Below are 27,458 nucleotides of genomic sequence, written 5' to 3'. Positions count from 1 at the left end.
TCTTAACATGGCACAATGCAACTCACTGGCTGAATTCTTCATCGCCAAAATTGATACCATCTACTCCAATTTTGGAAATTCATCTCCTCTCCCCTCTCTGCCCAACCTATCCGCCCCAATTGCATCTTTCGATCAAGGGACACCAGAGGACAACAGCTCCACCCACTCTCTGCCGACCCCTTCCTTTCCACCTACAGTCTCCTACGACTTTAGGCTCACATCTGACACCTGTCCTCCGTTCACTCAGTTGATCGACGCATGGGATCCGCTAAATAACGAGACTCTCTCCGACATCATCAGTAAAATCAAATCCGGTTCCCCACTGGACCCCATTCCCCCCCAAATTCTAAAAAAGCTAGACAATTCCTCCCTCAAACTCATCATGGATCTTCTAAATTCCTCCCTAAGAGAAGCGACAGTACCCTCCGCATGGAAACACGCGATGATAATGCCTTTACTAAAAAAGGCCAATGCCGATCCGAGCATTGTAGCTAATTTCCGTCCTATCTCGCTAATTCCGGTATTCTCTAAGATCTTAGAAAAGCACATCAACTCTCAACTTTCCTCCCATGTTGAGTCAAGGGACATTTTACATCCGTCACAATCCGGCTTTGGATCCGGTTTTTCAACGGAATCTACTTTGCTGGGAGTCTCGGAAAACATCTGCTTCTGAATTGACATAGGGGAAACCGTGGCACTCATTTTGCTTGATCTGAGTGCCGCATTTGACACGGTTCCCACCCCATTCTTGTCAATGACCTCCGATCATCTGGCATCACCGGCTCAGCTCTCAACTGGCTTGTTAGCTTCTTATCCGACCGCACCTTCCAAGTCTTCTCCTCCTCATCCGCTTCCCAAACATTCACATCTACGTATGGAGTCCCACAGGGTTCCATCTTGAGCCCCTTGCTCTTCAACTTATACGTCAGACCTCTGGCGTCTATTGCGGAGCAAGCTGGGCTCACCATTTACTACTACGCAGATGATACCCAGATCATCTAGTCTCTTTCCTAAGACTCCCATACCTCCTCATCTGCCCTCTGTTCAGGATTGAGCAATATCGCAGCTTGGATGTTGGACAACAAACTGCAACTGAATGGAGGAAAAACAGAACTTCTCCTGTTTGGCCACAATACCACTCTATGGGGACCCCAACATTGGCCCGCTCAAATGGGCACGCCACCCACTCCCTCTAAATCAGCACGCTACTTAGGCGTGATTTTCGATGACCAGTTATCAATGAAAAGCCATGTGATCAAAACCTCCTCCACTTGTATCACAATCATCAAGTGGTTGCGCAAGATCATCTGGATGCTGCCTATGGATTCCCAGAAAACTGTAGTCCAGGCTCTAATCACTTCTAGACTAGACTACAGTAACATTCTTCTCCTGGGTGCCAGTAAAGAGGTGATCCGTAAACTGCAAACAGTCCAGAACATGGCAGCACGACTGCTCTGCAAATTGCCCAATACTTCCCCGACCACTAACTCCCTCTGCACACTTCACTGGCTCCGCATCGAAAACCGCATGAAATTCAAAGCTCTCAGCATCATGGACAAAATAAATACTGGTCTGGCCCCACCATATCTCGCATCCCTGGTTCAACACCACTGTCCCCCCCGCACTTTGCATTCATCTAACCAGCACTTTTTCTCAGTACCTAGAATCAGGAAAGCCAGAATGGGAGGCCGCTCCTTTGCCTGGCTAGCCCCTTCACTTTGGAATTCTCTTCCCCTTCAGCTACGAAAAGAACCTAACTATCTTAGATTGCGCAAACAGGCAAAAAATTGGCTATTCAACATGTAACCCCCTCCCTTCTGACTTCTGACTTCCCCTCTCTTGTTGTTGGTTTTAGCGCTGGGAAACCTAGGGGTAGCTGAGCGCTCTATAAACTTAAATAAATAAAATAAATTAAAAAAAAAAAAATTGGCAACAGTGCAACCTGCTCACAAAAAACTAAAAATTTTCTCTGCAGCACACCAGTCCTATACTAGAATTGATTTTTTTCCTTACTTCCCTGTGTCTACCTGCTGCTACTTGGGCGGTACATATTGGGGTGGCCACACTCTCAGACTATTCAACTATAACAATTACATGCCATATGCTGGGTCCTATGCAGCAAAATTATACCTGGCACCTTTTTTTTGATAATCAATGTTATTGATTTTATGAAAAGACAATAATAAAACTTGAAAACAAACAGCACAGCATATTCAGCAGCATCATAACTAAGGCTCCCTGTTTTCATTTTTTATGGTTTTTTACAGATAAGTACAGACAGAAAACAATGTGTTATTATGCACTTTTTAAGTGACTGTCCATGCTGTATTTGATGAATAATAGGCCAGCAGCTGAGCATATGGACAGCATGGGAAATAAAAAATCAGGATGAAATGTATTTAATTAATGCAAAAACCACAGTTGATGGACAGAATGCAGAACAATGTCATACATTCATCCCAGTACAGAGATCTGGGCCTACATCCATTGTTTTTTGCACTCCACACCACCCCAGTTCAGACATGGCCATGTGCAAATCAGTCAGATCCTGTGCCTCATGGGAACAGTCCAGCCCGAACTGCCAAGCCATGCCTTCCCTGGATCGGATACAAGCTTCCGAGGACCGGTTTATGGCATTCCAGCCGTCTTCAGCCCGGCTTGCTTGAATCCAGTGGTGTGGAGAGCAGGGGACTCACGTCTGAGCATACCAATCCCACTCGGGGCGACAAATGCAAAAACCACAGTTGATGGACAGAATGCAGAACAAAGTCATACATTCATCCCATTACAGAGATCTGGGCCTAAATCCATTGTTTTTTTTGCACACCACCCCAGTCTGAACTGGGGTGGTGTGGTGAGCAAAACACCAATGGATTTAGGCCCAGATCTCTGTACTAGGGTGAATGTATGATATTGTTCTGCATTCTGTCCATCAACTGTTGTTTTTGCATTTGTCACCCCAAGTGGGACGGGTATACTCAGACGTCAGTCCCGTGCTCCCCACGCCATTGGAGTCAAGCTATCCTGGCTGAAGTCGGCTGATAGCCAGAAACCGGTCCTAGGATGCTTGATTCCGATACAGGGAAGACATGGCTTGGCAGTTCGGGCTTGACTGTTCCGATGAGGCACAGGGTCAAGGCTGATTTGCATATGGCCTGTCTGAACTGGGGTGGTGTGGTGAGCAAAAAAACGATGGATTTAGGCCCAGCTCTCTGTACTGGGGTGAATGTATGACATTGTTCTGCATTCTGTCCATCAACTGTTGTTTTTGCATTTGTCACCCCGAGTGGGACAGGTATACTCAGACATGAGTCCCGTGCTCTCCACGCCACTGGAGTCAAGCTATCCTGGCTGAAGATGGCTGATAGCCAGAATTCGGTCCTAGGATGCTTGATTCCGGTCCAGGGAAGACATGGCTTGGCAGTTCGGGCTGGACTGTTCCGATGAGGCACAGGGTCAAAGCTGATTTGCATATGGCCATGTCTGAACTGGGGGGGTGTGGTGAGCAAAAAAATGATGGATTTAGGCCTAGATCTCTGTACTGGGGTGAATGTATGACATTGTTCTTCATTCTGCCCATCAACTGTTGTTTTTGCATTTGTCACCCCGAGTGGGACGCGTATACTCAGACGTGAGTCCTGTGCTCTCCACGCCACTGGAGTCAAGGTATCCTGGCTGAAGACGGCTGATAGCCAGAAACCGGTCCTAGGATGCTTGATTCCGGTCCGAGGAAGACATGGCTTGGCAGTTCAGGCTGGACTGTTCCGATGAGGCACAGGGTCAAGGCTGATTTGCATATGGCCATGTCTGAACTGGGGTGGTGTGGTGAGCAAAGAAACGATGGATTTAGGCCCAAATCTCTGTACTGGGGTGAATGTATGACATTGTTCTGCATTCTGTCCATCAACTGTTGATTTTGCATTTGTCACCCCGAGTGGGACGGGTATACTCAGACATGAGTCCCGTGCTCTCCAAGCCACTGTAGTCAAGCTATCCTAAGCTGAAGACGACTGATAGCCAGAAACCGGTCCTAGGATGCTTGATTCCGGTCCAGGGAAGACATGGCTTGGCAGTTCGGGCTGGACTGTTCCGATGAGGCACAGGGTCAAGGCTGATTTGCATATGGCCATGTCTGAACTGGGGTGGTGTGGTGAGCAAAAAAACGATGGATTTAGGCCCAGATCTCTGTACTGGGGTGAATGTATGACATTGTTCTGCATTCTGTCCATGTTGTTTTTGCATTTGTCACCCCGAGTGGGACGGGTATACTCAGACATGAGTCCCATGCTCTCCACACCACTGGAGTCAAGCTATCCTGGCTGAAGACGGCTGATAGCCAGAAACTGGTCCTAGGATGCTTGATTCCGGTCCAGGGAAGACATGGCTTGGCAGCTCGGGCTGGACTGTTCCGATGAGGCACAGGGTCAAGGCTTATTTGCATATGGCCATGTCTGAACTGGGGTGGTGTGGTGAGCAAAAACACGATGGATTTAGGCCCAGATCTCTGTACTGGGGTGAATGTATGACATTGTTCTGCATTCTGTCCATCACCTGTTGTTTTTGCATTTGCGAGTGGGACGGGTATACTCAGACGTGAGTCCCGTGCTCTCCACGCCTTTGGAGTCAAGCTATCCTGGCTGAAGATGGCTGATAACCAGAAACCGGTCCTAGGATGCTTGATTCCGGTCCAGGGAAGACATGGCTTGGCAGTTCGGGCTGGACTGTTCCGATGAGGCATAGGGTCAAGGCTGATTTGCATATGGCCATGTCTGTACTAGGGTGGTGTGGTGAGCAAAAAAACGATGGATTTAGGCCCAGATCTCTGTACTGGGGTGAATGTATGACATTGTTCTGAATTCTGTCCATCAACTGTTGTTTTTGCATGTATTTAATTAACGGCATATGTCAACATACATTTTTGGTATAATGCTAGTATTTACCAGTGGATGTATTGTTATGTAATATTTGACAGCTTTAATAGCTAAAACACAACAAACATCAAAGTAAATGTGTGCGTCGATCAGTTGAATAAATATGGAAATGTACAGCTTTACAACTTCACAATTACGTAAAAAACAAAATAAATATGGATAAATACAGATAAAATGGCCAAAAAATTAATACTGATAAATACAGATGTAAATGTTAAAAAAATGAATACCATAAAATCGGGAGCCCTAATCATAACATATGACATTAGACGAATAAAACATTCTTGCTTTGGCATACACCATTGTATCTCCGCCCTCCAAATGATACATAGGGAAGTTGAATAGCCCACCAATCCCAACTCATTGCCCCAAATTTCCCGATGATTGGCCGGGCATCCCCTGGCTTGGTACAGTGCAGTTCTTGTGTGGGACACCAGTCTACTCCTTTGCGCCATTAGCCTATGGTAGGTGGGACGAGAGCCTTCCACACAATTGCAATGTCTCGCTTGGCCACTTCCTCGTACATGAGACCACAGTCACTGAAATAACAAATACCATGAAAGACTACACACTCCCATTGCACTGCTGTGGGACACTTTGAAAGCTGTAAATTCGGGTCACTTTATCACCATTGAAGCTCGGATTAACCGGGTCAAGAGGGGCAAAGGGTCACAGCTGGAGTCGGCGATAAGGGAAGTAGAAGAGCCACATAAGCAGACAGGCTCCCTTAAAGCGGGGCACCAGCTTAGGGCAGCCTGTAAGCAACTTAATGTCCTTGACAGTGATAAAACTGAGTACTCTCTCCTGCATACAAGCAGTAATGCTATGAAGGGACAATAAGGTGGGCAAGCTATTAGCACACCAACTCCGTGCTCAGGCACTCCAATGCAGAATACTGGAGATTGAGGACTCTCAAGGCACTAGGGTTGACCAGGATGAACGCATAGCTCAGGAGTGTGAACCTTTCTATTCTACATTGTACACGGCTGAGGCCCTGGACTTGGGGGACGCTGAATTATCCTCAGTGCAGGCTCCCCTGACCCATCTTTCCCCAGATGACTCCGCTAAACTAGACATTGCCATACAATGTCTGCAGCCAGGCAAAGTGCCTGGCCAGGATGGATACACCTCCGACTTTTACAAAATGTTTGCAAATGATTTACTACCTATTCTAGACCGCTTATATAAGTCCTTTAGTACAGGCACACTTGCTGACAATCATCCCTAAACCTGGCAAGTACCCAGCATACTAGTCCTCATATCTTCCCATTTCATTTCTAAATGCGGATGCCAAGATCTTCACAAACATCTTGCTACACGATTGGCTCCATATATGCAAGGACTTGTGGACCCTAACCAAGCTAGGTTCATACCTGTGCGTGGCAGGAGTGATAATACTAAGCGCCTTTGCCACCACCTTGACAAAGGCCAGCATTCCTGTATCCAGGCCCCCTACTATATGCTAACGCCAAAAGGTATTTGATCAAGCAGATCAGTCTTCGTCGTAGGTTCTACCACTGGATATGGTGCAGTTATGAACAACCTAAGGCAGTAGTTAGGGTCAAGGGGCTGATGTTGCGACCTTTCGATATTACCAAGGTCACTCATCAAGGCTGTCCCCTATCCCCATTATTTTTTTCCTCTATATGAAGCCCTTTGCCAAACGGGTATGCAGAAATGCTGACATAGTGGGCATGAGAATGGAAGCAGGGAGCATAAGTTAGCACTCTATGCTGATGATTTTATGATAGCTCTGACAAAGCCTTTTACCTCTTTGCCTCCCCTGATGCATGAGATGGAGGCCTTCGGAGGAGCCTCTGGCTTCAAAATGAACTTCCCGAAATCCCATGCCCTCAACAGTACTATCCTCAAGTCGACCAAGTTCAGTGCAATGCGTCTTCCCATTTCCCTGGGCCGCCCACATTGTGGGATATTTGGGCCTACAGGTACTCCCAACGCCAGGTCGCAACACAGAGAGCAACAACGCTGCGCTTCTTGCTACTGGCCAATCTTGCCTTTGCTCATTAGAAGAGATGGGGAACAGCCATTACAACGCAGCTGTAATGCCAGCATACCATTACATCACAGGCGTTACAACGCATGTGATGTAACAACCCGTAGTCATTACTATGCACTTTTTTACCTTGCAAGCGTTTTTACCACGCATGCAAAGTAAAAAAAAAATGGTGATCCACCTTGTAGTGAGGAAACAGAGGACCTTCCGTTTCCTCACAACAACGTGCACTGCCCCTCAGTCCTGTTGTGCAGCAGGTCATGAGGAGAGAGGAACATCAAGGAGCTAGAGGTAAGGGGGATTGGGCCTGGGGTGGGGGGTTCCTTTTTTTGGGTAAAAGGGGGTTGGGGGTATGGTGTGTGTGTAGTGCGGTGTAGTCTTTTAGGGTAGTGTCGGGCTTTGTGCAGGGTAGTGTTTAAGTGTAGGGACTGGACTGGGGTCAGGGGAGGGTTGTGCAGAGGGTAGTGTTTTATGGTTTAGGGTAGTGTTGGGAGTCGTGCAGGGTAGTGTCCAAGTGTAGGGACAGGACTGAGAGTTGGAGGAGGATTATGCAGGCGGTAGTGTTTTAGGGTTTAGGGTAGTGCTGGGGGTCGTGCAGGGTAATGTTTAAGTGTAGGGACAGAACTGGGGGTCGAGCCAGGGTACTTCTGGGAGTAGTGTTTTAGGGTTTAGAGTAGTTTTGGGTGGTCATGCAGGGTAGTGTTTAAGTGTAGGGACAGGACTGGGGTCGGGGAGGGTCATGCAGGGGGTGGTGTTTTAGCGTTTAGTGTTGTATTGGGGGTCAAGCAGGGTAGTGTTTAAGTGTAGGGACAGGACAAGGGGTTGGGGATTGGTCGTGCAGGGGTAGTGTTTAGGGTTACGGTAGTGTTGGGGGGTCATTCAGGGTAGTGTTTTCTGTAGGTACAGGACTTGGAGTCAGGGAGGATCGTGCAGGAGGTAGTGTTTTAAGGTTTAGGGTAGGGTTGGGGTTTGTGCAGGGTAGTGTTTTAGTGTAAGTAAGTTGTGCAGGGGTATTGTTGTAGGGTTTATGGTAGGGTCGGGGATCCTGCAGGTTAGTGTATTAGGGTAGAGAGAGGAATAGGGGTCGGGGTAGGGTCATGCAGGAGTACGAAATTAGAGTTTAGGGTAGGGTAGTTTAACTCACCTTGGATACTTTTACCAAAAGTATACCTTTACAAAGCCTGCCTTTGTGTTGTAATGGCATGTGTGGTAAAGGCATATTGGTAGTAAAAAGTATGCGATGTAATGGCAGGTTGTTGTAATTGACAACGCATAGTAATACCCACATTGTAATGGGCCGTGTGGTATTAGTACACGTTATAACGTGTCATATTCGAAGAGATACACCCTCTCCTGGTTGGGGAGACTCACAGTGTTCAAATTTACTCCCTTGTATGATATTCTTTATGTTATACAAGCGTTACTGTTGCAACCCCCTCCACGTCATCTTGGAAATCTACACCACCTTAAAGATTTGTTTGGGCAGGAAAGAAGGCACGCATGGGGAAAAGCAGGCTTACTTAACCCCAACAGAGGGTGGATTGGGCATTCCTCTCTTAGTACGATACTATCACATTACACAGCTTCATTACACTAAGGAGTAGTCCAGGGCACGTATGGAGAAGCATTGGTGCTTCATAGATCATGGTGTGGCTGAAATAGACATCTGGAAAATACCATGGCTGCCTAAACTTCACCGACCTCCAATCTCCCCAGTGACACAGTGATCCGAGCTACGATGGGAGTCTGAGACACAGTACAGGTCGCGGGCAAGCTACCTACTCGCATATCATCTTTACCCCATTTATTGAGAATTTGGACTTCATCCAGGTAGTACAGGGGCCTTCCTTTGCACAATGGCAAGCTGCCAATTATATAAGGCTCGGTGACCTCTTTGATATCGACAGAATTATGGAATTCATGCAACTCCATCCAGTGCTCATTGGCAATATGTTTCCCTTTGAAACTGGCTCCTACAACCTCACATTTGACCTCACGCTCGTGGCCCACTGACCTCCTTTGAAAAATAGCTTCTCACTCATTCTTCTGATAGTTGCATAATATCTGCCATATTTAAGTTCTTAACCGCCCCACTGGTGCTTTATAAATCACTAGCATGGTACAACCAAACAGGTCCTTCTGACCCATTGGGGCACATAATTGGTGCTGATGTGCTTGGATTGGTTGCACAATTTATGGACTCTCTTTGGGAGGGAGAAATTAACAGCAGCCACAGCCAACATGTTTACACGCTTTAACAAAACGTGGAAGCCCTGCGTGAAATTCCTGTCTAATGAATTTAGGGAGATGAGTTGCCCAACCTATTTACGGGTTCTTTGCCTTATACGCTTGGAACATCACACTCACTGATGTGAGGGCTAAACCTTCACTACTCATACTTTCCCTCAAGCGCTGGCTTTTCTCCGCTATGAGCTGTTGAGGAATGTTGTCCCTGTCCCTATTGTTCTCCTCTTACCTTTTAGCCCCCTTCCCTTCCCTCCTCTTTTTTGCCTTCCTTAACTAATACTTTTCCCTATTATTGTTGTCTCCTTCAATTGGTCCAACTAGCCATTGGATGTATGTGGGATAAATGTTTTATTGATTGCTTCAAAAATAAATTAAACAGATTTAAACCTAAAAGGGTTAAGGGTAGGAAAATGGGAACTTTTTAAAAGTGACATTTTCAAGATTGTAATGAAAAATCCGACTTTGTCATTGAAGAGGATTTATCATTACAATTTCATAGACACTAAACATGAAATATCAACCTGGTCCTAATTGGGGAATACAGCTTTTAAAATGTCATAAGGAATCCCCAATGTTATGTTATAAAATGGTGGGGTAGGCCATACTGTAGTAAAAAATGAATTTAGGAGTTTTGCACTATCAGGACATATAAAACTTAAAAGTACATGGCCAACATTTTATTTTCACAACACTGTACTCTATGGGTTACCTAGGGCCTACCTTGGGGGTGATTTATATGTAATAAAAGGGTGTTTAAGACTTGGCAAGAAGGTTTTAATGCTAAGTTGACATGGCAGCTTTAAACTATATTCAGGTTGCAATGTAAGGCCTGGGACATGTTTTAAGGGGCTACATAAATGGGTGGCACAATACGTTTTGCAGGTCTACTAATAGCATTTAATTTACAGGATCTGGGTATATGTTATACACTCTTCAAGGGACTTACAAGTAAATTAAATATGTCAGTTGAGTATAAATCAATTAAACCATGTTTAAAGGAGAGAGCACAATCATGTTAACACTATTTCGCAGTGGTAAGGGTGCACAGAGCTCGAAGTCAAGCAAAAAGTATTTCAACAAAAGTTGGAGGAAAAAAGGCAAAACGTCAGGGGGTGACCCTGCAGGGAGAGCCAGGTCCATTAACACCCTTCACATTGAGGTCATCAAGCAGCTGACCAGAAGACTTACAAACCATCCATCTCATCAGCCAGACTTATCCTTAACCTCCCACACATCACACCACACCTCAAGGAACTATAGATGGCACCTGATACAGAAATGCATTGAATCCAAACTCCTCCAACATACATTCAAGGCAGTACACAACTCAGGCCCCACCTACCTGAACAGTCTAATCGGACCTACACATAACCAGCTCAGGAGGATGTTTATGATCTGGGATTCATCTTTCAAGGGCAGCAAGAGATAGAATTAATCTCATTGAAATAGAAGTAATCTCATTGAAATACCATATTCAAATGTGGAACCTAGCTTGTGTATTGACATTGCATGGAAAATTGCAGAGAGGTCATCGACCTTAGCAGTAAAGAAAATTAAAATGTTGTATTGAATATGTTAGTGGCATGAGCGGCATAATTTTCCCATGAAGTACCTGTATACATTTGAAAAATGTGCTTTATAGATCCCTTGCTCATGTTTGTTCTGTTTATTTTCTTTAGTCTTCCCCAAGGTTTTAGTGAAAAACCTAAAGAAACCTGTCTTTCTGCTGGTGATTTTGGGTCAGGTGAATCTATCTGCAATAGCGGCTGGTGTAATGGTATTTATGGTCAAATATATGGAGATACAGTTCTCTATCACAGCATCAATGGCTAATCTGATAATGGGTAAGATGAACAAAACATTGTAGAAAGTTACTTCCTCAGTGTCTCTTGCCATGAAAGAACCATGCTGAATTTCCATCTGTACAATCTGGTGGCGATCCAAGCCACAGTATAACATGCATATTAACTACAGCCGGGGCCACTGGAATTATTCAGCAATGGAGGTCCGAATTATCCATCAGGGTTGACTAAATTATGTGGCAATAAGTGGTAAATGTTGCTGGTTAATGTACCACATTCTATAACAGTATAAATTTGACGTTTCATCATTTTCCTACACATCAATTGTGGATGGGCACAGATTCCCTCTGATTTGTATTAGTTTAACAACTGGATGCAGTAATGGGTAACTGCAAGATGACTAGTTAGTCTTTGTAAACGTTTGCTGCCACTGTGTGGCAGCACATAGTGTTTTTTAGTATTTTTGTATGTGTTTGAGGTAGGATCTTCTTTTAGTTTTCAAACTATCCTGCATATGGTGGATGAGGTAGTAAGTCATGTAAATCCATAATTAGGTGGAAAATGCTGTAGCACCAGCATCATATCATTCTCACAGCCTCGACTGCAGTATAGATCTGTTATGGCGATGAGAATAGAGCATGGAGCATGCCAAGATCAAAATATGATTCTACCATTAAAAGAAGACTGGGTAAAAACAAAGCTTTCCATAAGGAGTATTTGGATTATATAGTAATTATTGCTTTGCATATATTTTCGCAGCAAAAAAACTCTGCTTTTGGAAAACCTCTATTGACATGCCATGTAATGCGGAATGGTGTAGAGAAACACATTTTCAGACGCCTGCATATATTATATGTGGTAGTGCCAATAGAATAGCAGACTTTCTGTTCCATTATCATAGTCTGGTCTTAAGAGTATTAGGGCCCGAATTGTCTGTTTGAAATCTTTGTCTGGAATAAATATCTGGAATTTCAAAGCAAACTAAGGTAGAATTAAGCTTTTTTGGGAAGACTGTTCCTGTGATGCTCAAGGGTCAGGTGCCTATCCAGTATGAAGCCCAGGAATTAGGTGCATTGTACAATGTTCAGGTTACTTCCCAATACTTGTATCTCTTTAAACCAGTTTTGTGCAGGAGTTTATAAGATGGGAGGAGAGATAAGTAGATATTCTGTTTTTAGCTAAATTAGTTACAGATGGTGATATGCCAAGATTGGATTTTGCTGAGTACTTGTGACAGCCACAGGGCATCTTTAGAGAGTAAAGCTTTGAAATCTAGCTGAGTGTCTTCAGGATGGTGTTGGTGGTCACTTTCAGATATAGGTTCAATTTTAAAAGGTATTATTTATGAAAGACACTATATTCAAGTTGACACATGTATAATCAAGGATGGTATTCCTGAATGTAGACAAACGCATAGTGTTAGCTGGAAATTCATCTGGAAACCTCCCATTAACCCCTTCGATGCTGATGACGAGCTCAGCTCGTCATCAGCCACGGGGGGCGTGTGCAGATGACGAGCTGAGCTCGTCATCTAACGCGGCTTTTTGAAAAAAGCTGCGTAGCGCAAAAATATATGCCGCAGTGATGAGGTTAACTGACAGAAGCCCTTGAGTGAGAACCGTAGCTTCTCTCCTGGATACTCAACTTGTTGTGGGGCATAACCTGCTGGGCAAATGCTCCAGACCTTGTTTGGCAATTGCTGACTGTCTCACCAAAATGTTGTAATTAAACACTGGTAGCTGATGAGGTTACTCGAAAACCACTGCAGCGCAGGTTGCAGAGAATGTTGAATGTGTCCACTCTTTGTTTAAGTGAAGAGTAGTGGTGATGAATCCCCACTTAATACTCATCTCTATCGCTTGGCAGAAGATGGCTATGGGCCTCCCCTGGCTATGCTGGGGTCTTCCAGCACCTTGGTGTCAGAGCTGGCCTTCAGGCGATGTGTCAGTGCTGTTAGCAAACACTATATTAACAAGAAAGGGTTTGGCCCTTAATCAGTAAGGCCGGACCAATAAACTAAGAACAAACAAAAAAATGCCAGTGCTGATAATCATTTGCACACCACATTTGTACCAGAATCCAGAAGATCAAAATTATCTGGTCTGAAATATTCCTTCTTTATCGTTCTTTCAAGCATTTTTTGTCATGTCATACTTTTGTTTTGATGACAACGTTTTTTTTAATTTACAATATATACAATTACAATATTAAACATACCCTGAAGACACCACTACATTTAACAAACAAGGACAACCGAATGTGACAAATATACAGTGCAAATCACTATACAATTATAAACAAATATAGTACATTTGTAGTTATGGTTCCAGCAGGTTTTATAGACCTTGCTTTGTATACATAAACACTGCCTCTGGTCATTGCTTGTAATTCAGAGGCCTACACCAAATGGTGGACCTACTATGCTCACTTATTACTTTAATACTATCTAAACGCCAGATCTGGTAAGCACCAATTTGGTCACAAATGAGATCAGTCGATGCGTTTCGAACCCATTGAGATTAATTGTTGGGTTCTCCTCAGGATACTGAACACTACAAACACTAAGCAGAAGTAGATCAGCAGTATGTTGGTCTATTTCTGGGTAGGGACTTCAATTTCAGTACATGGTTGGACAGTGAGTACCTGATCCGAGAGGGAGGGGGCAAGAGAACCCTTTACATAGCAGAGTTCTTCCCTTAGGCCCAGTTGTGCATAATACCCTTCCTTGGCCGTATATTCTTAAGGGGTGTACTATAGAGAGAGGTGGATACCTGGATAATCTTATTTCATTCACATACTCCAGTCCTAAGGAGATCAGAACAGTTCTCCCAGCAGGGAGCTATGTAATATGACAGGAAACCAGGAATATCTCCATTTAGCCTAACAGAGAGTCCTGGAATTAAACATCACTTCTTGTCTGTATGTGCCGCTCCTCGGATTGAAGACACTATACAATGACCCCTGTCTTGTGTTTGCTCTTCTCAGGTGCTATAAACATGCCTATAGCCATAGTAGGAATCGTTGTTGGAGGGGCAGTCATGAAGAAGTTCCAGATGTCTCAGAAGCAGGCTGGAGCCTTGTGCACCATTGCACTGTCCCTGTGCATCGCCATAGCCCTGCCCATCTTTTTCCTTGGATGTCCAACACAGACATTTTTTGCTCCAGGACATGTGCCGGTTGGAAGGTAAAACACGTTTCCAGGACTGTCAAAATGTTCATCAAATCTGTATCTCTCTTTTTTTAATTGTTAATATTGGGGCCTGCTCACAGAGGCGTTTTGGAGTATGTACAGTACCCCTCGAGTACTCTTTTATGGGAAGACTTTGTACATTGGTCCCAAAGATTTTGAAATGTGAATAGGCTGGGAATATTTTCAGGGAATATTCGTATACAATGAGAGAAATGTGCCTTCTTTGTGTTTTAGGACTGATTCACAAATGCATATGAGTACTTGAATGAGTACTCCTATCTTACTCCTTCTCATATCTATAAATACTTCTATGAATCAGCCCCATCGAATTTACTATTTTACAAGAATACACAGTGACCCTTATGCACTACAGACAATTAGCACATCTCTCATGCACACCTTGTGCAACTGAGCAGTGTGATATGCTTCTGCCAGTGCCCACGTTTTGTATTCTCCTGCGGGGCATCCAGAGTGGGGAGGGCAGGGGCACCCCTGCAAATGCTCTGTAACCAGGCCTCAATGCACCAGAGACTATTGATGCACGCCCAATTATGCACCGGCTCCATTGAGCTACCTGGGTTGATAGACTGGCCTGCAGATCTCCACCCACAATAGTAGAAATACACATTTCGAGGTACAGACCCATCAATTGCCATCCAGGCAAAGAGAAGTGGTTTTATATATACTAGAATATGAATTCTGCCTTCTGCTGAGTCAAGCCTAACCTGGTGCATGTGAAGGGAAGAGCAGGATGTGAGCGGGTGCATGCACTTGTGTTTGTTAATGAAGGAGGTAAATGCTTCTTTATCTGCTAGTCTCATGTACAAACTCTGCAAACATGTAGTGTAAGGCTTACTTGTATACGATCATCAGACGTGTTGAATATGCAACCAATATGCAAAGGTAGAAACAGTTTGGGAAGTGGGCCATGTTCAAAATGCATCATCTTTTTAAACCTGCGGATACTTTTTTTCACAGAAAGGTTAAATGCACATTTTGCAAACCTGCCCTTCTTACATTTGCAGCGATAGCTCAGTTTCAATAGACTCCTGATGAGGAGTGGTCTAGTATGTTGCTGTAATAAATACAACTCGTAGTATAAATTAAGCCAAAAGGGCATTGGTGTCTGTGATCAGTAGTTGCTTTGCTCTAGGGCCCTGTAAAGTGGAGACCTACATATGGAAACTGGCTTTGAAATCAAAAAACAAAAGTCGACGCGGCGTTTAGGTGGTTTGTAAAATAGTTGCACCTTCTTCAGGACGTTTTGACTAGATTAACTTAAAGTCTAAAAGTAGAACATTATTTTAGATGTCTGTTTCTGTACATTGACCCATAAATGACAATTTAAAGAATAGGAACACACCTAATAGGGAGGTACCTAAATAAATTGTGATATATTTTTATAAATTTTAGTTCATTTGTTTCTTGTACTTAATTGTGACACCCATTGGTACTAATGTTAGATGTACATTGTATAAAGCATTCTGATTAGCATTTCGTCCCCCCCTCCTCCATACACCACACTGTTCTAACACATAGTCAATACATTTGACTTACTGAATGACCAAGAATAAACCACAGGGTTTCATTATTTGTTCAGTGTACCTGCTCCCCTCCCTGTGAATAGTACCAGGGGAACCTTCCAATTATACTTTTGGTGATTCTGATAGATACATCTGCCGTGTGGATTCCTCACCTTGTGAATATCCCCCTTGCGCCAGCAACGTTCGAAAAATTCTTTGTAGCACGCCGGCGTGGTCGACGTCATAGGAGCAGGGCATTGCGCGCGACTCCGTCTGACGTCACCGATTCCTCATAAGGCCCACGTCGGCGTGATGACGTCAGTTCCCTTTTTTCTGCGTCGTCGACGCTAACGGTTTCTGGGATCTTCTGCGATACTTTGAGTATCTTGTTGCTATTTGGTGTTACTGGTTCTCTTTTGAGAATTTCTTCTTCGTTGAGGATGTCGTCGAGGAAGACGGGGTTCAAGCAGTGTGGTTCCTGTGCCCGAATGATGTCGATCACTGATCCGGATTCCGACTGTCTGTGGTGTCTTGGGTCGGACCATGATGTTAAGAACTGTTGTTCCTGCTTTAAGATGAACCCCAAGGCCTTGCGAGAGCGGGAGGCGAAGCTTTTTCTTGCGAAGGTGAAAGAAAGAGAAGCTGGAAGGTCTTCGAGGTCGGTTTCCAGGCGCTCAAAGTCGAGGCAGATGTCGCGGTCGAAGTCGAGGTCAAGGTCGGCTTCGAGGTCGAGGTCCAGAGCGAGGTCAAGGTCCAGAGAGAGGTCGAGGTCTGGATCCAAGTCGGCTTCGGGCATGCTTCGAGCTTCTCGAGGAAGAAGCATAAGAGGAGTAAGCATCGCTCTAAACATCACTCTGGCAAGGAGTCTTCGGATTCGAAGAAGAAGTCTCGTAAACATCATAAGGACTTTGTGTCTCCTTCTCTGGCACAGTCTCATGTAGGTTCTCCTGTTCAGGAGCAGGAACCGGATCTGGAGTCGCACCATTCTTCGGTGCATGGTGAAGAAGAGGTTCCTCGAGCTCCGACTCCGGTTGTGGAGCCTGAGAATCAAGAGGGCCAGGGTGCACCTTTGCCGGATCAGCCTCCTTCGGAGCGGCCGTTGGGTTCGTACCCTCCCTTTCCTGGTCCAGGTCAGGATCCTTCGCAGTTTTTAAATGCCATGTTTGGTGTTTATGCGAGGGCAATGTACCCCACTGGCGCACCAGTTGGTCCCATGGGTCCATTGTCTTTTAATTTAGGTGTGCCTCAGGCTTATGCCCCGGCCCCCTTTATGCCGTTTATGCCGACGCCTTGTGCTCCTTGGCTCGGTACGGCGCCGCCGAGGTCGTCGACTTCGCATGCGGCTTCGCCGGCTCCGGATCGACCTCGTGGAGATTCGGATCGTGGTGCTTCCTGTCCTCAAGTTCCTCGTTCGACGTCGGCTCCGGCTCCGTCGGAGTCTTTGCCGGATCCATCGACTTCGGTCCGCATGGAATGGTCGAGGCGCAGAGCTCAACGCCTCTTGGAGGAGAAGGAGTATATGGATTCCGAGGTTGAGGAAGGAGAGCTACAAGATCAGGGGGATTGTTTTGAGGACCTCCAAAGCGCTAGTGGCCTGGAACTTTCTCCTGAGTGGGGTTTCCCATCTGTTTCGGATACGCCATCCAAGGATGTTGCACCCTATCACGTCGTGATTAGGAAAGCTGCAGATTTGCTAGGCTTGACTTTGCCCACTGTTGAGTACAAGCCCAATGCGGAGGTTTTACATTCGCCTTCTTCTATTATAGAGCCTACTCTTCCTTTCACTGACGCATTGACTGAGCCTATAAAGGAAGTTTGGAAGAGGCCTTTTACTGCTCCTGCGGTTTCCAGGTCGGTGGCAAGGCGTTACAGGGTGGCTCCTGGTGACCCTGAATTTCTTTCCTCACATCCTTCTCCGGAGAGTCTGGTGGTGCTGGCCGCTTGTTCCAGCAGGGCTGCAGGTTCATTCCCTCAGGTGCCGGTAGACAAGGACTCTAAAAAATTGGACCAGTCTGCTAAAAAGATTTTGTCCTCAGGTATCATGGCTTTAAAATCTACTAATGCTACTTGCCTGTTGGGGAGATATGTTCATGCGTTGATGGACTCTGTGAAACAACTCTCTTCTAAGCTTCCAGAGGATGATAGGAAGAACTTTAATGAAGTGGTCTCCGATACTCAGGCTGCAGCCCTTATGGTAATACAGAGTGGCATGGACACGGTGGACTCTGTTGCCAGGATGATGGGCTCTACTGTTGCTACCAGAAGGGCCGCATGGCTTAAATCTTCAGATTTTTGAACTGATGTTCAGTCTACTTTGTTCGACTTGCCATTTGATGGGACAGGCCTCTTTGGTAAGAAAGCTGACGTAGCCCTGGAGAGATTCAAGGACAGCCTGGCGACGGCGAGGTCTTTGGGCCTTCAGGCAAGGCGTTCTGCAACTAGGAAGTTTAGGGGATTCGGCAGATCCACTTTTCGTTCCTACAACCAAGGCCAGCAGCATCAGCAGCAGTGACAGAATCCTCTGTATAAGACCTACAGAGGAAAACAGAGGGGCCGAGGTCGTGGACGCCAGGCCTCCTCCTCCTCCACTTCCTCTAATAATCAACCCCCTCCCTCTGCAGCAAAGCAGCCCTAGATCCGCCATTCTGGATCATGTGGCTCCGGTGGGGGGTCGGCTTACTCATTTTCTACGGGATTGGGAATCGGTTACATCAGATCTTTGGGTTCTCAATCTCGTAGAAAATGGGTATGCACTTCCTTTCCAGGAGTTCCCTCCCAATTACCCTCCTTGCCAGGGTTATTGTTCAGAGGACCACCTGCTTCGCCTGCAGGAGGAAGTCCTGGTTCTGTTCAGAAAAGGTGCGATAGAGGTGGTCCTGGAGCAGGAGAGGGGTCAGGGGTGCTACTCCCAGTATTTCCTGATCCCCAAGAAGGATGGCAGGTTGCGTCCAATCCTGGACCTCAGGATTTTGAATCTCTACCTCAAGCAGGAGAAGTTCAAAATGCTCACACTTGCGCAGGTTCTTTAAGCGCTGTTGGAAGAAGACTGGATGGTGTCAATCGACTTGCAGGATGCGTATTTTCACATTCCAATCCTGAAGTCGCACAGGAAGTATCTCCGTTTTATGGTGGGATCGCAACACTACCAGTTTGCGGTCCTTCCGTTTGGTCTTACTACTGCGCCTCGAGTTTTCACCATGGTGATGGTGGTGGTGGCAGCACATCTCAGGAGATCGGGGATTCCTGTGTTCCCCTATCTGGACGACTGGCTGATCAAAGCGGAGTCACCCGAGAAGGTGCTTCATCACCTGCAAGAAACATCGCAGCTGTTGTACAGTTTGGGTTTTTCGATAAACGTGCCCAAATCTCACCTGGTGCCCTCCCAGCGCAACCTGTTCATAGGTGCGGTACTGGACACTACTGTATGTCGTGCATTCCCTCCTCCTCAAAGGATTCGCGACATTCAGGAAATGGTTCCTTTATTCTACAATGAAGCGGTTGTTCCAGTCCTGAAGGTCCTTTGCCTGCTTGGTCTGATGGCTTCTTGCATTCTGTTGGTCAACCATGCACGCTGGCACATGAGGGCACTCCAGTGGTGCCTCAGCAGGCAGTGGTATCAGCACAACGGAGATCTCAGGGAGTCAGTGAAGATCTCCAGAGATACTGCAGCGGATCTGTCTTGGTGGCGCGTGGAAGGCAATCTGTCACAAGGAAAGCCTTTTCAGCTACCACCATCGGTGGCCACGGTGATAACGGATGCATCCACTCTAGGGTGGGGTGCTCATCTGGGGGATCTGGAGGTCAAGGGTCTTTGGTCTCCAGAGGAAAGGTTGCTTCACATCAACCTTCTAGAGTTGCGGGCGATACGTTTGGCGCTCAAGGCATTCCTCCCTTCCCTTCGCGGTCAGTCGATCCAAGTCCTGACGGACAACCCGACCGCGATGTGGTACATCAACAAGCAGGGAGGTGTAGGGTCGCAGTGTCTCTGCAAAGAGGCTCTGCGTCTCTGGTCCTGGGTTCAGGATCATCAGATTTGTCTGATGGCAAATCATCTGGCCGGAGTTCTGAACGTTCGTGCAGACGTTCTCAGTCGGCAGTTCTCTGCCGACCACAAGTGGAGGCTTCACCCGGAGGTTGTTCGCGACATCTTTCAGATGTGGGGGACTCCTCGAGTGGACCTGTTTGCCACTTGCGAGAATGCTCACTGCCCGTCATTCTGCAGTCTCCAGTATCCAATGCAAGGAGCGTGAGGAAATAGAAATTTTATGGTCAAGAATGTTCCCCAACTTGTACCCCACCGTCTCCATGTACGAGCTTAAAGTGCATGTAACTTCCCTCCTGTGCCAGCTATGAAGACGCAAATACATTTGCGTCCAACGTTAACATGTCCTCTTTCAGATCCACCCTGAATGGGTCGGATATTCCGTTCCTAAGTATGCCTTGCCACCGTCTTTGTATGGTGCACTTTCTGTATTCCTGGCTCTGTGTGAGCTAGGCCCCGATTTCTGTCATCGAGCCTTTTCTTCCACAAAGTAATCTCTGCCTCCTGAAACTGCAACGTGGGATGCCCCCATGAACTCTGTCCTACTCCCTGCGAGGCGAGCGGAGCCTGGCTCGGCCTGCTTGCCTGCCAAAGACAGTATTTTACCTTCACGTTATCAGCATAGCCAAGCTCAGCTTCCCGAAAACACATTCCAGTCTAGCAGGGTAGATAAACAACCCCTCAGCTGCAGAGCAAAGGGCCCGGCCTTTCTGTCTCCATGCAAGTAATTCATAGCTCCCGTTACCATGGTAGGCCCATGGCCCCCTCGCTTTACACACAGACACGTAGGCATATATGCACACATTCATAGTCAGTATAGGACAGCCTCTGCCCAAGAGACCTTTTCTTCCAGATAATATGGTTCCCAAACATCAGATATCAGATATGATATAGGAACGAGTTGATCTGACATGCCAGACTTCTGTCTCTTTCCTCTAGTGTAAATGTCAAGTCCCCTGCACCCTCCAGCTTCACGTCAATCACACGTCATGCAGCTGCGCGCGCATCCAGACCTCAGATTTCTGCTGACATTGCAAGATTCTGCTATGTACCCACCCATTTGTGACACTTTCATGTGACGTTTCTAGCACACACCTCTGTGTACGCCCTAGTTCACGCCTTCTGATTACGTATTGCTAACACGTGTGTGTTCTTATCTTGTTTCTCTCAGCTGTTATGCCTTCTGTATTGGTTTCCATTATGTGCTTTAAGTATAAAAGTTATGTATTGTCAATAAAGTATGCTCTATCCCTTCCTGAACCCCAGCGGTGTCAGGAACATGATATCCGGTTCTGAACCATTCCTTTTTAAGGAATAAAACCCCTAAGAACTCTAACACCACGGACTCTGTCTCTTTCTTTCCGACTGAGTTATTTTATAAGTACTTACCTGCATAGAAATTAGGACGGTAATTAGATATTTACCACATTAATTTGGCGCCCGAATAGGGACCCCTCCCCCACCCCACGCGCCGGTAGGTGCGTTGCAGCCTTTGCCCCCTGCCACAGTCAAGACGGACAATTACGCGTACCCGCAGGATTTCCTGTATCTCCCTCAGGCCTACGGAGGTGACGGAGACTGCGATCAGCACCCAGACGAGGCGGTGAGGAGTGCGGAGGATCCCGACCAGAGCCTAGCCGAAAGAAACAAGGTCCGAGGTGTCAAGAGGACCACCAGTTCCGAAGTATTCACGTATCGAGTCGAGTCGAGTCCAGTCCGGTCCAGTCCAGTCGAGTTGTCCGAGGCCTTCCGTTCCGTGCTTCCCGGTGAGTACCGTTGCTGGGGACGCATCTAGACGGGTGCATTATTATGCATCCGGTAAAGACGGGTTTGGGTACACAAACACGGTCTGCACTGTTTTAGACAGTGTATCTGTACTGTTTAGCAGTATATAAAGTATTCAAGGGTTCGATTTTTTGTTCTCGTTTTCTGAAGTTCAAGGATAGTCCATATGTGTTCAAAATGTTTCATGTGATTAATGTCGTGGTATGAGTGACTGTTTTGATGTATATTATTGTGTTTTTGTATATTAACTGTGTCCGAGGTAGAGTAAGTAACAAGTATCGAGTATCAAGTACCAAGCAACAGGATGCCATTATTCAATAAATTAAGACAGCTAGGAACTAGGAAAGGGATACTGGAGGAAGCAGTTCCTGTCCCACCTAGGGACACTCCCGGAAATTTTATGTACCATAAGCATGGCTTAGATGCCATACTGTATCTAGATTTATGGGCCGATTATACCAAGCACCTAGAAGAGAAACATAGGTGGCCTGTTACAGGGACATGGGATGCCGAGTGCATCATGAGAGTAGAGGAAGCACTATGGAAAAAGAAAGCCAGACAATCTCAGAAAGACGCCATAGAATTGTGGCGTAAAGAATCGCATAAACGCGCAGAAAAGGCATTTCGAAAAGCAGAAAAACATAGAGAAGAGTCAGATGAGGTCCGAGAAAACGAATTAGCTGCTGAAGGCATCCGAGTACAAGCAGAACAAGTAGACCGTATGCGAAACATTCTTGCAAATGGCATGTATTTAGTGGCCGAGGGTTCGCCTAAAGCCACTCCAGAAATACCGAAAGATCTGCCGCCACCATTGGTTCCGACTAAAGTAAGGCACAAGACCACAAAAGACATATTCCTTTCTTCCTATCTAGACGATGTAGCTCCCGCTTATACAAATCCACGTGCCCACGTACCGCCTACTGACGGTGACGGAGATGGCGACCTACTCCAAGACAATGCCCAGCCAGTACCGCAACAAGCTACACCCGTTCAACATCATGTACCACCTATTCCCCCACCACTTCCCGCTCCCACTATTAGTCCACTAAATCCTTTCGGGCCTGATCCTGGTAAAAGACAATTTCAGTTACACATACAGACTCCACAGACAAGCCATGCTCAAGCCTCCGCTTCAGGAGGTGCAACAGGAGGTTACCAGACCCCGCCACAAACACACAGATTAACCCTCAGGGACCTAGCAAAGCAACGTACACCCCAAATACAGAATTACAACTTCCTTAAAGAACCCCTTCCAGATTGCAGATACGATCCAGTACCCGGTAAAACCTATAGAATGGAGTTAGCATCACTACGCCTACGACGAGTTACAGATTATTTAATGTTATTACCAGGAATGACTGATCATCTAGACAGAATATACCATTTTATCCAGACAGGGGAAGGTCCTGAAAGTATTAAAGAGGCCATGGCTCATCAGAAAACTGACACCCAAGGTTGTATATTACGCTTCTTCATAAATTGTCTAATAAGAGAACAAGACAGGCCTGGTGTAGACAAGGACGATATGGATGCACTGAACAAGTGGGGCCAGAATATAGCCGAGGGAAAGCATGATAAACAGAGCAGTATAGCAAATATGTACAAAAGAATCAGGAAAGCAGTAATAGAAATACATGAAAGAAAGGAACCAGAAAAGGAAGGAGATAGTGACAAGATTGAATCCTCAGAGGAGGAAGAACCAGAGGATAACGACTCGACCAAAGAAATGATAGCATATGTAGGTAAGGGAAATTACCTTAAGAAAGGCATTCGTCCAGAAAGCAAGAGAGTTTTTCTCTCTGGCATCTCAAAAACGAGCTCTCCTGAATATCTGTTTCAGGTTACCGATAAAATACTTCAAGAACGAATGGGGTACCATGTACTCAATTCTATGGATGAACAAGAACTAGCCCGGTCAGCAGTACAATGGGCTGACAATCCCAGCACATATAGTGATGATACAGTAGCTCAGACATTTTTAAATCTTCCCCCAGACGAGCAGAAATTAGCTGGTATGTACATGATTCAGCATCTCATCACGTTATACAGAAATCAACATTCTGATCCAGGTCCCTTACCTGATACATTAGAAGCACTACTTTTGAATAGATGGAGAGGCCTAAGTACCAAGTTAATTAAAATAATTCTAGAACAACGGCACAGATATAACGCCTTCTTAGGCCCACAATATGTTTCAGCTCCGCCCCCAGAAAGAAAAATGTTTCACCTCGACAGACAGAATCCTTTACGAGAAGTACATCCAGTAAGAAAAGATGATGACACGCTAGAACGTGTATTTGTATATACACCTTTAACTAAAATGGAATTACTAGAAATGAAGAAACTAGTACCCTGCCATGATAAAGACCCGGCAGGTTTCCACCGAGAAATTAAAGACATGTTACTCATGGGAGATTACACGTATACGGATATTATGAAAATGTTAAAAGTACTGTTGCCCACAGGCATTTACAAGAAACTCAGGGAAAAAGAATGGGAGGTGGGAGATAAAAAGATTATTTGGACTGAAATAGAAGACGAAGAAAAAGGTCGCACTCCAGGGCTGGGCCTTGGGGACAAAGCTAAAGCATTACCAGGTTTAATAGTACAGGTTTTGCCAAGACTACTGACAACTAAAAAGGAAGACTGGGACGCAATCTCAGCCTGTAAACAGAAACACGATGAAGATACTAGTGATTTCTATTCAAGATTCGAGAAATGTTTTATTATTAATAGTGGCCTGAAACCAAGTAGCGAGTCATACCCGCACCTTTTTGTAACAAAATTAGTCGAGAATTCCCTGACACAGGTTAAGAATCGTGTATATAAGGTCGAAAGCACTTGGCAAGCAAATACGCCATCCCAGATGTTACAAATGTTGCAATATCACCAGAACAGAATTAGAGAAGAACAAGATCACGAACAGAGACGTATGAAAGACACGAAAATGAAAATGCTAGTTGCTCAGTCAGTTCCAGCTGACGGTCAGAAAAAGGGTCATCCACAGACAAGTAATTCAGCGGCTCCAGTTAAAGGGACATGCAACTATTGCAAGCAGCCAGGTCACTACGTACATGAATGTTCGGTCCTAAAATATAATATAGCAACAGGTAAAACTAAAGAAAGACCACGTCAGCCTAGACAAGATCAGGTCCAGCAACAGACTTCCCAGAACATACAGCCTACGCATGCTCCACCTCAGTCAGTACAGACCGTAGCGGTATCACAGCCACAGCCTATTGCCGTGACGCAGCAAGTTTCACAGCAGATGTACCAGTATGCCCAATCTGATTATCCCGATTATCAGCGATACACATGAAACAGCCTAGAGAGGGAGGTTGGCTTGCCTCTTATTGAAATTCCTGTAGATCAAGAGGGTCCTTATGTGCATAGTCAAGTATTAGGAAAAGACAGAAAGTTTCTAATTGACACAGGGGCAAGTCGCACAACGATCAGTCATGACGAAGTTCCAGGGGCACCCCTCTCAGGCTCACAGAATGTTTCCCTTGGTTTTTCAGGACAGCCTATTGTAAATGAAGTATCAAAACCTGTCCCCCTAGCAGTAGGTCCATTATCACGTGTTACAGACCTGTTACTCACGAAGTCATGTCCAGAAAACTTGCTAGGTATCAAGACACTGAAGGCTCTAGGAGCAGTGATATGTTGTTCTCCGGAGGGAGTTAGACTTTTCCTACGTGACTTTAAAGGTCACTATGTACTACGAGAGTTTGATGTCAGATTGAAAAATGTACCGAAACACCTGTGGACACAAGGCCCAACCGATGTAGGTTGTATGCACATCACACCATACCGTGTTACACTCAAGCCAGGAGTTGTATTACCCCGAATCAGACAATACAAGTTACCACCCGATGCTGTAGTGGCTTTACTGGAAATCATTGAAGAGCTCATTGCCCAAGGAGTGGTCGTAGAAACCGACTCCAATATCTGTAATTCCCCTATCATTCCGATTCTTAAACGTACTGATCCCAATGCACCGCCTGTATATCGGCTGGTGATTGATTTACGAGAACTAAATAAAAGCATTGTACCACAGTATCCTGTGGTTCCCGACATCTCATCATTATTGACTGCTATTGATTCAGAGGCGACGTTCTTTACTGTAATTGACCTAAAGAACGCCTTCTTCAGTGTACCCATTGATCTGGAGAGCCAATATCTCTTCGGATTCTGTTTAAATGGCCGAAGCTTCAAATTTTCACGCGCACCTCAAGGATTCACAGAAAGCCCCAGCATCTATAGCCAAGCACTGAAAAGACAACTTGATTGTATCCAAATGCCAGTTAACACTGCCTTACTACAGTACGTCGATGATCTGCTGATCACCGCACGAAGTGAACCCGAATGTGAACAAGCATCACTGACAGTTTTACATTTTCTGGCTGACAAGGGACACAAGGTGTCTCCTTCGAAGCTACAATTCTGTGTTCAGCAAGTGGTGTACCTTGGGCACTTGCTGTCCAAGTGGGGGAGACAGCTCACACCTGATCGCATTCAGTTAATTGCACAGTTACCACAACCCAAGACACAAAAGGAAGTGCGGGCCTTTATAGGCCTCACCTCGTACTGCAGACAATGGATTCCCCAGTATGCATTTCTAGCTAAACCTCTGATACAGTTGACAACACAGGAGGCAGCGACTTCGACTGTCCTCCCTTGGACTCAGGAACATACACAGGCTTTTGAGGAATTAAAGAAAGCCTTATGTCAAGCACCAGTTCTAGCGACACCATGTTACAGCAAACCTTTTACACTTTTTGTTACAGAACGTGATGGTACAGCGTTGTCTGTCCTCACACAAGATCAAGCAGGTTCACATAAGCCTTGCGCTTATTTTTCAAGTACATTAGATCCAGTGGCCCAGGCTCTGCCTGCGTGCTTAAAATCAGTTGCAGCGACAGCCCTAGCAATCAGACAAAGCGACTCAATAGTATTAGGACATCCATTGACAGTACAAGTTCCACATTCTGTAGAAGTCCTGCTAAATAGAACACAGACTCAACACCTGACTATAGCACGATTGACAGGTTATGAACTGACGTTATTCCAGCCACACATAGAAATCAGACGCTGTAACATACTCAATCCTGCCACATTGTTACCCTCGATTATGACAGATTCAGCCCCGCATGATTGTATAGAGATCATTAATGCAGTAACAAAGCCCCGACGAGACTTGACAGATGTTGCACTGACTAATCCAGACCTGACACTTCACGTGGACGGTTCATGTATGAGAACAAGCACAGGAGAATTAGTGGCCGCATATGCAGTGACCACTGAAACTGAAGTCAAAGAAACACACCGTATTGATATACTGTCTGCTCAAGCAGCAGAGCTTATCGCTCTGACCCGAGCCTGTATACTAGCCAAGAACAGGAATGTTAACATATATACAGATTCACGTTATGCCTTCGGAGTTGTACACGACTTCGGAATGTTATGGCAAGAACGAGGTTTCTTGACCTCTCACGGAGCCAAGATCCAACACGGTCCCCTCATTCAAGCACTGTTAGAAGCAATACATCTGCCTTCAGGCATATCCATCATGAAGTGTAAAGCACACACTAGAGTTACGGATTCTATTTCCCAGGGTAACGACTTGGCAGACCAAACAGCAAAACATACAGCATTGACTCACACCCAGACAACTGATGTGACAAAGACAATAGTACCGACACATTGTATGACAGTTAGGGATCCCACACTAGATGTAATTGACATTCCGACACATGCTACTCGAGACGAAATCAAGAAATGGACTGAACTAGGAGGGATCCAGACTGACCAGGGATGGGTGACAAAAGGGAAAGCCACATGGTTTCTCCCCGACTCTATGGTTCAAGTCATAATTAATACAGCACATAGTCCAGCACACTTAGGAGAAAAAGCTATGTTAGACA

General features: G+C 45.6%; 1 protein-coding gene across 1 annotated transcript in view; it reads left to right on the top strand.

Annotated features, from left to right (window-relative positions):
- LOC147693574 (solute carrier organic anion transporter family member 2B1-like) overlaps positions 1-27,458 on the top strand; it is a 457,504-nt gene that overhangs the window by 341,835 nt on the left and 88,211 nt on the right. Inside the window, exons 9-10 of the mRNA XM_086933236.1 lie at positions 10,872-11,036; positions 13,980-14,178. Of these exons, the coding sequence (XP_086789362.1) occupies positions 10,872-11,036; positions 13,980-14,178 (364 nt within the window). The remainder of the gene's footprint in view (positions 1-10,871; positions 11,037-13,979; positions 14,179-27,458) is intronic.

The sequence above is a fragment of the Lissotriton vulgaris genome, chromosome 8 (assembly GCF_964263255.1).
Source record: "Lissotriton vulgaris chromosome 8, aLisVul1.2, whole genome shotgun sequence".
Taxonomy (NCBI): Eukaryota; Metazoa; Chordata; class Amphibia; order Caudata; family Salamandridae; genus Lissotriton; species Lissotriton vulgaris.
Note: the sequence above shows the minus strand (reverse complement) of the source record. Positions and strands in the feature narration are given on the sequence as shown.